The following is a 13,407-nucleotide window of genomic DNA, read 5'->3' on the forward strand; positions in this document are numbered from 1 at the left end:
CATATACATACACACACATATATGTACACACATAAATTATAATTTTTTTCAATAAGAAAAAATAGACAACCCAGTTTATTTAAAAATTTTTTTTTAAGTTTTAAAAAATTAAAGTGTTAAAATGTGTATTTTATTTTATTTTGCATTCATAGAGGTGGGTCTTGCTTTGTTGCCCAGACTGGTCTCAAACTCCTGGCCTCGGGCAGTCTTCCTGCCTCAGCTTCCCAAAGTGCTGGAATGACAGGCATGAACCACCATGTCCGGCCAACAGCCCAGTTTAGAAATAGGCAAGAGTCTTCAACAGGCACTTCACCAAAAATGTATACTGGAGAAACACATCAAAACATGCTCAACCTTAAAGTCCCCAGGGAAATACAAATTAAAACCCAACCAGATACCACTACAAATCCACCAGTCCATGAGAATGGCTAAAGTGAAAGACTGATAATACCAAGGGTTGAGAAGGATGCAAAGTAACTGGAACTTTCATACATAACTGACTGGAGTTCAAATTAGTACAGTCACTGTGGAAAACTGGAGGTATCTATTACAGCTGGAAGTATGTGTATATATGGCCCAGCAATTCTGCTCCTAGGTTTATACCCAACAGGCATGTGTGCATCTGCATGATGTGTAAGAGGCACTTCCACGAATGTTCTATGTGGCAGCCTGGCTTCCTCCCTTTGCATTTCTACATTCTGCACCTTTCACTTGCCGTTCCCTTACCACTCATCCTTCAGGTCTGGTGTCAGTGTTTGTTAGTGACTTTCTTTTCTCACTTCCAGGCTTGGAATCTCCTTTGCCTACTACGGGGTTATCTTGGCCAGCGCTGAGCTACTGGAGCGGGACCTGGTCTGTGGTTCGAAGTCAGACTCTGAGGTGGTCGTGACTCAGGGGAACTCAGAGGAGGGCCAGAGCCCCTGCCACTGCCACTTGTTTGCACCCTCCGACTATCAGACCATGATCATCAGCACTGTCGGTGAAATTGCTCGTAAGTGTCCCTCTGAATGTAGGGTGGCCTACGTTCACTTGAGTCTCAGCGGAGAGAAGTATGACCCTGTAACGTGGGTCCTGCCTAGCAGAACTGAACAAGTCGCCAAATGGTGCTGAAAAATCTCCAGTCTGGATTGGTGTTGGCAAGAGAAGTCTGGAGCTTTGAAGTGCTGTATTCTATCAATCCTAAGGTGTTTTCCCCTCCTCACATTTTAACATCTCTGAAATTGGAATGTGGCTTACAATGGCTTGCTGGATTGCAATTGACAGCATTATTTCTATTTTAGTAGACGTAAAATGGTGGTACTTAAAAATCAATGGCTGAATGTTAAATTGAGCTGATGAAAAAAAATCAATGGCACCTTGAATTTGATGAAAACATATAAAATATTTAAAATGCCGGCCTAGCAAGCTGGCAATCCGCAATAGACCTGCACGATATAATAAGTATCCTGGGCACCAGCACTTAGCATTCCTGGACCCACGTGGGTAAAGTATATGAAATGAGTCTTGAAACTGACGATAACGTGACTGGATTTTGGCTGGAATACTCGTGAGGTTTGGATGAAGTTGCTTCTTTCTGAAATGTCAAGGATGAGTCCGTGCCAGTGTTGCAATATGCCACTTGCCTTCCAAGGTCCCAGAAATTGTCTTTACTGTTTGCTTTCTAGTGAATCCTTTAAATATCCTGGGCATCAATTTCCTGGGAAGACGGCTGAGCCTTTCCATTACCATGGGATGCACGGCTTTATTCTTCCTTCTCCTCAACATTTGCACATCAAGGTATTTGCTATTTGGTTGCTTCAAGTTTTGTGCAGTGGTTTCTAAATAGAGTCTCCTGACCCATGGTGTTTGGTAGTTTCAGGGACAAGTCCCTTTCACCCAGGAAAGTAGAGAATGGGCTGCCTGTTTGACTAGAATGGTCTTGCCTGGTGTCTGCTACTCCCCTTCCCTCTTCTTACGGACCCCATTTTCCTCCAGCTGTCAGGATTATGGGTGCCAACGATGTTGTGCTCACTTTACCCACCAAAATATTGAGGATCGTTATGTAATGCTTCCTGGAGAATTGGGACTCTGGTTGTTTATCACATTATTTGAACCAATGCCAAGAAAATTTTGTAATACAGACAATGTGCTTACTTGTGCCTTCTGCTCATTTCACTATTAATTTGCAGTCTTGGACTGGCCTGAGCTCTGATATGTATCATTTATTCTATAAGTTGTCTGTAGTATTTTCCAGGGGATGGTAGCAGTGGATGTGCTTTTTTCCACCCGCTTTAAGACAGGGTCTCTCACTTTGTCACCAAGGTTGGAGTGCAGTGGTGTGGTCTCAACTCACTGCAGCCTCCAACTCCTGGGCTCAAGCCATCTTTCCGCCTCAGCCTCTTGAGTAGCAAGGACTACAGTCGCACACCACCATGCTGGGCCAATTAAAAAAAGTTTGGTGGCTCATACGAATAATCCCAGCACTTGGGGAGGCTGAGGTAGTTGGATCACTTGAGCTCAGGAGTTGGAGATCAGCTTGGACAACATGGCAAAACCTCAACTCTACAAAAAATACAAAAATTAACCAAGTGTGGTTGTGCTCGCCTATAGTCCCAGCTACCTAGGAGGCTGAGGTGGGAGGATCACTTGAGCCTGGGAGGCCAAGGCTGCAGTGAGCTATGATTATGCCACTGCATCCCAGGCTGGATGACAGAGCCAGACTCTGTCTCAAAAAAAAAAAAAAAATGAGAGACAGAGACAGTTTTACTATGTCGCCTAGGCTGGTCTTGAACTCCTGGCCTTGAGCAGTCTGTCCGCCTTGGCTTCCCAAAGTGCAGGGATTACAGGTATGAGCCACTGTGCCCAGCAGGTGTGCCAATGTGAGGGGCCAGGGTGATTGGCAGCTGTGGGGAAATGGAGAGGGTGGTGGGGAGTAAGATTGGAAGGAGGTTTGCTTAAGGACTGCACGATCAGGCCAGCTGAGAAGCAGTACCCTACTCGGGTTCTGAGTTATCTGTGGGTGTGTCTTAGCATCCACAGTGCCGTTGGAGCTGGGCCACGGGAGGTGGTTCTCCGTGCTGCCTTTTATAATTTCTCTCTGCTTCCTGTTTTCTAGTGCCGGCCTGATTGGCTTCCTCTTTGTGCTGAGGGCTCTGGTGGCTGCAAACTTCAACACCATCTACATTTACACAGCTGAGGTGAGTTTCCATGCAGGGCTAGCTTCCAACAGGGTGTGTAAGGTGAGCCCCTTCGGGTGTCCATCCAAAGGTAATGCATCCCTGGTTTCTGTTGACTTTTGATGATTTTCCAAAGATAGTCTGCTAAAAAGATACCAGAAGTTTATTTGATGTGAATTTCCCCTTACCCATTCAGTCTATTGAAGGCCAGTCTCTGGAATATAGCATCTTCTTCCTTTCTTTAAATAGCATGCATGTAAAAAACACCTCATTGCCCTCGCACTAACTAGGCTCAGAACACTAGGCTTAGAATAGGTAGCTGTCAAATGTCAAATTTCTTTTCTCTCTTTTTGAAATTAGAATACATTTTTTCACTGTTACTCTTTTGGAAGATCCCTTTCCCTCCATCTGTTATTTGCTGCATGTAGCTTAAACTTGAATATAATCTTGATTTATTCTTAGTTAATTTATTGAATTAGTACATCTTCACGCGAGGTACTGCTGAGGTGGCTGGAGTATTTCCTCATAAACCTCCCACTTTAAAGAACTAATATTCTTAGAAATGAAAGAGTATTTGAATAGGGAACTTAACAGTATTTTCACTAGTTTTGTCATTCATTGAGCTACAGGAAATAGTGCTTTAGATACTGATAAAGCTGCCTTCATGTTCATGGCAGGAAATGGGGAAGTCTATTGTGATGGAAGATGCAGGATGTCAGAAACCATTAAACCTGCAGAGAAAAGTACTTTTTCTCCCACACAGAGATAAAAATAGAAAACTGTGTGATATTTGAATTATACATAATACTTTATTTAGTTCCATTAACAAAATCTAAAGTTGACTTATAGACAGGTGCAAAAAATAAGTCCTCTTTTGCAATCCAGAACTCATTGTTCAGTATACGTTTTGCCACAAAGGATACCTGAGACACTTAAATGTGATTGGAGTATTGATAACCATCAAGGGTGGTTCCAGGCTAGGCGCAGTGGCTCATGCCTACAACCCCTAACCTTTGGGAGGCTGAGATGGGAGAATCACTGGAAGCCAGGAGTTCAAGACCAGCCTGGCCAAGAAAGCAAGACCCTATCTCCACAAAATTTAAAAATTGGCCAGAGGTAGGTGCATGCACCTATACTTGTAGTTACTTAGGAAGGGGAAGCTGAGGCAGGAGGATTGCTTGAGCCCAGGAGTTGGAGGCTGCAGTGAGTTCTGATGGTGCTACTGCACTCCAGCCTGGGCAGCAAAGACCCTGTCTTTAAATTTAAAACAAAAACAAAAAAACCAAAAGGCCTGGCATCATGGCTCATGCCTGTAATCCAAGCACTTTGGGAGGCCGAGGCAGGCGGATCACAAGGTCAGGAGTTCGAGACCAGCCTGGCCAACATGTTGAAACCCCGTCTCTACTAAAATACAAAAAATTAGCTGTGTGTGATGGTGGGCACCTGGAATCCCAGCTACTTGGGAGACTGAGGCAGGAGAATTACTTGAACCCAGGAGTGTAGATCATACCGCTGCACTCCAGTCTGGCGACAGAATGAGCAAAAAAAAAATTGATTTTAGGACTGTAGAATAGAGAGTTTAAAAGCATAAGGTATGAGGAAAATCTCATTTATATCAATTTTGTATTCCAGTTTGATGTTGACTTGATGTATCAGGATGACTTTGTTTTAAATAGCTTTTATCTTGAGCACATGATGTCTGGGGTTAAAGGTGTTGACATATTCCACAGGTCTGTACTGTTCTCGACTGTGATAGCTTAGGAATGAATGTGACTTGAACTCACTCATGTTTACAGAGGGCATCACATGGAGAATGAGGCCGCTCCACCTACTCCAAAAATGACCCTAAAGTAAATTGGTTGAATAAGTTAGATCCCAAAGATTCTTGGTGAATTTTGAAGTCTTCATCACTATATCCATATTAAAAGGAGACGAAAGAAGCCAAAATAAAAGAATTATGGGCCATGAGGACAACTGGATTAAACATCAGTTCTATTAAGAAGGGCTAACTTGAAGATAATTCATTTGATGATAAATTTTATTTCTGCTCTGTAGGGGAACTAAGGTGACCTTGATGAACCGTGGAAGGAATTACAACATGAAATTCCTTGAATAAAAATTAATTGGCTGGGTGTGGTGACTCATGCCTGTAATCCCAGCACTTTGGAAAGCAGTGACAGGCAGATCACTTGAGGTCAGGAGTTTGAGACCAGCCTGGCCAACATGATGAAAACCCATCTCTGTTAAAAATACAAAAAGCTAGCCAGATGTGGTGGTGGGTGCCTGTAATCCCACTACTTGAGAAGCTGAGGCAAGAGAATCACTTGAATCTGGGAGGCAAAGGTTGCAGTGAGTTGAAATTGCACCACTGCAACCAGCCTGGTGACAGACAGACTGTCTCAAAAAAAAAAAAAAAAATTATTGACTTTAAATAATTTGGTATAGTTAAAAAAATTGCATAATAAAACAAATCTAAAGATATTTTGTAATTTTATGAACCAAAAAGCCTATGTGTAACATGGCATACTTATTAGAATTGCATTTGGAAGGTACCCTCAAACATTTATTTTGGGAATTTGCTCGTTTTGAGGGTCATCTCTAAGTATTTTATTTTTTATATTTATTTCTTTTTTGTGTTTTTGAAGTGGAGTCTTGCTCTGTCACCCTGGCTGGAATGCAGTGGCATGACCTTGGCTCACTGCAACCTCCACATCCCTGTTAAAGTGATTCTCCTGCCTCAGCCTCCCAAGTAACTAGGACTACAGATATGTAGCACCACGCCCAGCTAATGTTAGTATGTTTAGCAGTGACGGCGTTTGACCATGTTGGCCAGGATGGTCTCGATCTCCTGACCTCGTGATCGACCTGCCTCGGCCTCCCTTAGTGCTGGGATTACAGGCATGAGCCACTGTGCCCGGCCTATATTGATTAAAAAAAAAAAAATCAGATGTGTAACTAAAAATGATAGTTTCCTGTTATTCTGTCTTCCAGATGACTCAGAATGTGAACAAAGGACTTTATCAGCATTATAGCAAAGAAACCATCACGTGAATTCATTATTTTCAGGCATAGCAACCTCATTTTTCAGAAAATAATAAAGCTTCCCATAAAGATATTCCATCCCCAGGCCTTCTCCTGTAAATATAGCTGTGTCCTGTGAGGCGGGAAAGCATCTTGCTTTTTGCATTTGACAGATGGTGGCAAAGATGTGGCCAACTAAAGGATGCTACATGCTTTGCCTTAGAGAGTTGATAAAACTGTCTTATCAGTATTTTATAGCACTAAAGAAAATGTTCCAACATTTTGAGAAACAGTTCTTTCCTAGAAAGTATTCTTCATATAATTCTATGTATTCAGTAATACTTGCTGACTTATTAAACTTCTTCTAGTTCCTTTAAGAATTCTGAATCAATGAAGAACCAATTAAGAATGAAGAATTACTAGGTTTTACTATAAAAATAGAAAAGTTGCAGCAAGAAAGTAGAATAGGGCTGGGTGTGGTACCTCATGCCTGTAACCCCAGCACTTTGGGAGGCTGAGGCAGGAAGATTGCTTGAGCTTGGAAGTTTGATATCAGCCTGGGCAACAAAGCGAGACCTCGTCTCTATAAAATAAAAATAAGAATTTAATAAAATGTTAAAAAGGGCTGGGTGCGGTGGCTTACACCTGTAATCCCAGCCCTTTGGGAGGCCAAGGAGGGTGGATTACCTGAGGTCAGGAGTTCAAGACCAAACTGGCCAACATGGTGAGGCACTCCTCCCCCCACTAAAAATACAAAAATTAGCTGGGTGTGGTGGTGCGCACCTATCATCCCAGCTTCTTGGGAGGCTGAGGCAGGTGAATTGCTTGAACCCAGAAGGTGGATGTTGCAGTGGGCCAAGATCGCACCATTGTACTCCAGCCTGGGCGACAGAGTGAGACTCCATCTCTAAATAAATAAATAAAAATGTTAAAAAGAAAGACAGTAGAATCTGCTATAAGATTCTGCAACAGCAAAGAGGCTAGGGAATTTAACAAAAACACAGGGGCCAGATGTGGTGGCTCGTGCCTCTAATCCCAGCACTTTGGGTGGTTGAGGTAGGAGGTTTGTTTGAGGCCAGACACTCAAGACCAGCCTAGCCAACATAGCAGGACCCCATCTCTAATTAAAAAAAAGAAAAAGAAAAGAAATAAAAATAACACAGGGAATGGTGTGGCAAGTACCTAGCCTTCTAGTCAACTCTCTTAGCTGTATTTGAAGACTTAATTAGATCTCTGGGGAGTATTTTCTTTCCATTCAGGCGAATCAGTTTTATATATTTATAGTTCTGAAGTCTTTCTAAAATTATATGTGGAATATTCAGTGAAACACATTTTTGGAATTTGCTCATTTTTATTTTTATTTTATTTTATTTTTTGAGACTAAGTTTCACTCTTGCTGCCCAGACTGGAGTGCAATGATCTCAGCTCACCGCAACCTCCACCTCCCAGGTTCAAGCGATTCTCCTGCTTCAGCCTCCTGAGTGGCTGGGATTACAGGCATGCATGCCTGTGCCTGGCTCATTTTGTATGTTTAGTAGAGATGGGTTTCTTTCATGTTGGTCAGGCTGGTCTCAAACTACTGACCTCAGATGATCTGCAGCCTTGGCCTCCCAAAGTGCTGGGATTACAGGTGTGAGCCACCTCGCCCAGCCTTGGAATTTGCTCATTTAAAGGATAATTTTGAAATGTTTATTTTTTGATGATATTATCCCAAAAATTTAAAGTTGTGTGCCTGAGAAAGTGAACACCTTCTGTTTTATGTTCTGTAACTGTGTTTGGCATTCTGTGTATTCCAAAGCCTGATGTGGGGAGGGAGGGGAAGAGGAGGGCTCGGGGAAGGACAGACAGACAGACGTAAACTGACTGGCGCCTTCTATGCCTCTCCCTGCAGGTCTACCCCACCACGATGCGAGCTTTGGGGATGGGAACCAGCGGCTCCCTGTGTCGCATTGGTGCAATGGTGGCGCCATTTATATCCCAGGTACGGCCAAGGACTCTGTAGGGAGAGTGAGTCTGAGAGAGGTGGGGAAAGAGGAACCCCAGGGCCCTTCAGATGAAAGGTGTAACCAAGAATTTCTATTGACTTCATGAGTTTTCCGGAGGTGCTGTTTCCCCGTTGTCTGGTGGATTTCTGTAGAGAGAGAAGCCACGTGACTGCTACCAGTCTTCCAGGCTTCCGTCAGTAGTATGCATTGCATTGCATTCAGGGTTTGCTCGGTTTTAAACTGGGTATTACTGGGGGAAGATGGAAAACAATGGACAACACGAGAAACCTGGGCAGCTGAATGACAGTGGCTCAAACCCTGAGTTAGAATTGTTGTCTGGTCCATTGTCCAGGTGGCAACTGAAAAACAGAGGCCGAGCGTGCGGGCAGGTTCAACTGAGGTGCGAGGAGGTGGCGCTGGGCACAGGTGAGCCAGGCTTAGGCTGGGAAAAAATCCAGGGGTGACTTGGAGCTGTGGATGGAGCCTTGTTTTGGGAGAAACAATAGAGGCAGCTATGGTGACCCTCAGGGTCATGGTTCTTCAGAGATCTATGGAGCTTGCCATTTTGCATTAGTCAGTCTTTTTTTTTTTTTTTTTTGCTGCAAAAAAAACAAATCCAGGCTGGGCATGGTGGCTCATGCCTGTAATCTCAGCACTTTGGGAGGCCGAGGTAGGCAGATCACCTGAGGTCAGGAGTTCGAGATCAGCCTGGCCAACATGGTGAAACCCCGTCTCTACTAAAAATACAAATATTAGCCAGGTGTGGTGGCATGTGCCTATAATCCCAGCTACTCGGGAGGCTAAGGCAGGAGAATCACTTGAACCCAGGAGGAAGAGGCTGCCATGAGCCGAGATCACACCATTGCACTCCAGGCAGGTGTCAGAGCGTGACTCCATCTCAAAAAAAAAAAGAAACAAAGAAAGAGAAACAGAAATCCACGTGATCTGGCTATAGCAAAATAAGGCAGGAATGAGGCTGAGCCCGGGGAGGGCCTGATCCAGGAGTGGGGGCTCACAGGGGCCCCTCTTCCTCTGTCTGGTGCCCATGGTCACTCATTTCTACCCGAGCATGCAAGCTTCCCCCCTCCCTGAGAACCAGGGTGCTGTGGGTGCCCGTGCATGTGGCACTCCGGGAATCCCAAACACATAAACTTTGCTCCGGCATCCAGAAGACACTGATTAGTTCTCTCTGAATCTCGAGATCGAGACCCCCATTGGCCCAGGTCTGGGCAGTTGTCCATGCTTGAGCTAACTCAGCTGTGTTTCACAGCCAGGGTTGTGTGTAAATGCAGCTAGGGGAGGTGAAATTGCAGAGAACGTGAGTTGGGTTGTGCTGAGCAGACTTGATCGTGTATTTCCTACAATTTCACACAGGGATTTTGCTACCACAATTTTTTTTTTTTTTTTTTTTTTTTTTTTGGGGGTTTTTTTCCCCTTTTTTTTTTTTTTTTTTTTTTTAACATCTGAGAAACCAAGCTAATCCCCACCTGTCTTAAAGAAAAACGGGGATGGCTTGTGTCTGTTGCTTTTGCTTTTCAAAATTTCTTAGTACTTATTTCATCATTTTCACAGAAGAACCTAGTGATGAAAAAAAGTCGTCATTGTTTTTTTTCCAGAGACAGGGTCTCACTCGGTTGCCCAGGCTGGGGTGTAGTGGCACAGTCATGGCTCCCTGCGGCCTCAGTGCCCCCAGGTGGAGTCTCACTATGTTGCTTAGGCTGGTCTCTAACTCCTGGGTTTAAGCCATCCTCCTACCTTGTCCTTCCAAAGTGCTGGGATTTATAGGCTGAGCCACTGCACCCTTCCAGGAGTGAAATATTAACCCTATTTCTGGATGACTGGACTGAGACATAGTTCATTTTCCAAGCTTTCATTAGGAATTGAGTTCTCGGCCACCTGGAACGTTTTCCCTGGGCATTTGTGGGTATTTATTCCAGAGGCTACACTGCTGTTGGTGGGTTTGTGGATTAGGAACAACCCAGCTGGGACCAGGTCTCCTGGGCGACAAGGCCCTGCTCTGCTCAGCATCCTGTAGCCGGGCTGGATTCTCAACTCTTTGTAATTGATTCTTAGTTATCTTTCTCTGCTACCCTCTTTTTCTCTTTTCTCTTCTTTTCTTTTCTTGCCTTCTTTTTTTGAGACAGAGTCTTGCTCTGTCACCCAGGATAGAGTGCAGTGGCGTGATCTTGGCTCACTGCAACCTCTGCTTTCTGGGTTCAAGCAATTCTCCTGTCTCAGCCTTCTGAGTAGCTGGGATTACAGGTGCCCGCCACCATGCCCTGCAAATTTTTTGTAATTTTAGTAGAGATGGGGTTTCGCCATCTTGGCCAGGCTGGTCTCGAACTCCTGACCTCACGTGATCTGCCCACCTCAGCCTCCCAAAGTGCTGGGATTACAGGTGAGAGCCGCCACACCCAGCCTGCTACCCTCATTTGTAAAGTGGAGATAAATAATAGCACCCACTACAGAGTTTTGCTCTAAGGATGAAATGAGTTGAATACATGTAAATCAATCAACCCAGTGTTTGACATAGAGTAAGCACTTGGTAAATGTTAGCTAATATGACCATGATGATCAATAATGATCAAGGTGAAATGCTATTCCAATGGATGCTTCTCAGTAATTTAACTTTGAAGAGTGTTGTTATACCAATCACTGTGGAATCGAGATGCTCTGCTTTCTTTAGCAGGTTTGGATTGGGGAGCTTTCGAATCCAGGAAGCTTTGTGCCAGCTCCTAGGATATTTGCCTCAGTTTAGGATTGGGTGAGCTGCTTCAAGTAGACAGTAGGGTTTGGTGTGACTGTCATGAGCTGATTAGTCAGATTTCCCTTAAAGATGGTTCTCAAACTTTTATGCTTCTCAGAATTATTTGGGTAACTTGATAACAAAGATGCCTTTAAAAAAAATTATTTATTTTACTTTAGGTGCATACTATATCTGGCATTTCCCCATGTTATTCCTCCCCACCCCCTGCTGTCTCTCCCCAACCCCCCCCCCGCCAACAACTGTCCCCAGTGTGTGATGCTCCTCTCCCTGAGTCCACGTGTTCTCATTGTTCAACACCCACCTATGAGTGAGAAGATGCGGTGTTTGGCTTTCTGTTCTTGTGTTAGTTTGCTTAGAATGATGGTTTTCAGATTCATCCAAGTCCCTACAAAGGACACGAACTCATCGTTTTTCATGGCTGCGTTGTATTCCATGGTGTGTATGTACCACATTTTCTTTGTCCAGTCTATCATTGATGGGCATTTGGGTTGGTTCCAGGTCTTTGCTATTGTACACAGGGCTTCAGTGAACATACGTGTGCATGTGTCTTTATAGTAGAACAATTTATAGTTCTTTGGGTATATACCCAGTAATGGGATTCCTGGGTCAAATGGAATTTCTATTTCCAGATCTTTGAGAAATCCCCACACTGTCTTCCACAATAGTTGAACTAATTTACACTCCCATCAGCTGCGTAAGAGTGTTCCTATTTCTCCACAACCTGTCCAGCATCTGTTGTCTCCAGATTTTTTAATGATCACCATTCTAACTGGTGTGAGATCATACCTCAGTGTGGTTTTGATTTGTATTTCTCTAATGACCAGTGATGATGAGCATTTTTTCATATGTTTGTTGACCTCATATATGTCTTCTTTTGTAAAGTGTCTGTTCATATTCTTTGCCCAGTTTTGAATGGGCTTGTTTGATTTTTTCTTGTATATCTGTTTTAGTTCTTTGTAGATTCTGAATATTAGCCCTTTGTCAGTTGCGTAGATTGCAAAATTTTTATCCCATTCTGTTGGTTGCCAATTTACTCTAATGATGATTTCTTTTGCTGTGCAGAAGCTCTGGAGTTTAATTAGATCCCCTTTGTCTATCTTGGCTTTTATTGCCATCGTTTTTGGTGTTTTAGTCATGAAGTTCTTGCCTATGTGTATGTCCTGCATGGTTTTGCCTACGTTTTCTTCTAGTGTTTTTATGGTGTTAGGTTTTATGTTTAAATCTTTAATCCATCTGGAGTTAATTTTAGTGTAAGATGACAGGTAGGGGTCCAGTTTCTGCTTTCTGCACATTGCTAGCCAGTTTTTCCAACACCATTTATTAAACATGGAGTTCTTTCCCCATTGCTTGTTTTTGCTGGGTTTGTCAAAGCTCATATGGTCGTAGAGGTGTGGTGTTTCTTCTGGGGTCTCTGTTCTGTTCCACTGTCTATGTCTCTGTTTTGGTACCAGTACCATGCTGTTTTGATTACTGTATCCTTGTAGTATAGTTTGAAGTCTGGCAGTGTGATCTCTCTGGCTTTGTTCTTTTTGCTTAGGATTGTCTTGGCTATGCATGGTCTTTCATGATTCCATATGAAGCTTAAAGTGGTTTTTTTCCAGTTCTTTGAAGAAGGTTATTGGTAGCTTGATGGGGATAGCACTGAATCTATAGATTACTTTGGGCAGTATGGACATTTTCTCAATATTGATTCTTCCTAACCATTAGCATGGAATGTTTCTCCATCTGCTTGTGTCCTCTCTTATTTCATTGAGCAGTGGTTTGTAGTTCTCCTTGAAGAGGTCCTTTACATCCTTTGTTAGTTGTATTCCTAGGTATTTTATCTCTTTGTAGCAATTGTGAATGGAGTTCACTCTTGATTTGGCTCTCTGTCTATTATTGGTGTATAGGAATGCTTGTGATTTCTGCACACTGATTTTGTATCCTGAGAGTTTGCTGAAGTTACTTATCAATTAGAGAAGCTTTTGGGCTGAGACGATGGGATCTTCTAGATATACAATCATGTCATCTGCAAATAGAGACAGTCTGACTTCCTCCTTTCCTAACTGAATACCCTTTATTCCTTTTTCTAGCCTGATCACTCTGGCTAGAGCTTCCAATACTATGTTGAATAGGAGTGGGAAGAGAGGGCATCCTTGTCTAGTGCCTGATTTCAAAGGGAATTCTTCCAGCTTTTGCCCATTCATTATGATATTGGCTATAGGTTTGTCATATATAGCTTTTATCACTTTATGATACGTTCTGTCAATGCCTAGTTTATTAAGAGTTTTTAGCAAGAAGGGCTATTGAATTTTATCGAAGGCCTTCTCTGCATCTATTGAGATAATCATGTGGCTTTTGTCTTTGGTTCCATTTATGTGATGGATTACATTTATGGATTTGTGTATGTTGAACCAGGCTTGCAACCCCGGGATGAAGCCTACTTGGTCGTGATGGATAAGCTTCTTGATGTGCTGTTGCAATCTGTTTGCCAGTATTT

The 13,407-nt window shown here is 43.2% G+C and overlaps 1 protein-coding gene and 1 pseudogene across 4 annotated transcripts in view; both read left to right on the forward strand.

Moving 5' to 3' along the window:
- SVOPL (SVOP like) overlaps window positions 1-13,407 on the forward strand; it is a 109,608-nt gene that overhangs the window by 73,349 nt on the left and 22,852 nt on the right. For all 4 annotated transcript variants that reach the window (XM_017504284.2, XM_017504287.2, XM_017504288.2 and 1 more), the window contains 4 exons: window positions 786-991; window positions 1,665-1,776; window positions 3,095-3,176; window positions 8,068-8,157. In XM_017504284.2, coding sequence (XP_017359773.1) covers window positions 786-991; window positions 1,665-1,776; window positions 3,095-3,176; window positions 8,068-8,157 — 490 coding nt within the window. The remainder of the gene's footprint in view (window positions 1-785; window positions 992-1,664; window positions 1,777-3,094; window positions 3,177-8,067; window positions 8,158-13,407) is intronic.
- Window positions 3,959-4,079, forward strand: LOC119467697 (annotated as a pseudogene).

This window comes from Cebus imitator, unplaced genomic scaffold (genome assembly GCF_001604975.1).
Source record: "Cebus imitator isolate Cc_AM_T3 unplaced genomic scaffold, Cebus_imitator-1.0 Scaffold319, whole genome shotgun sequence".
Lineage (NCBI taxonomy): Eukaryota > Metazoa > Chordata > Mammalia > Primates > Cebidae > Cebus > Cebus imitator.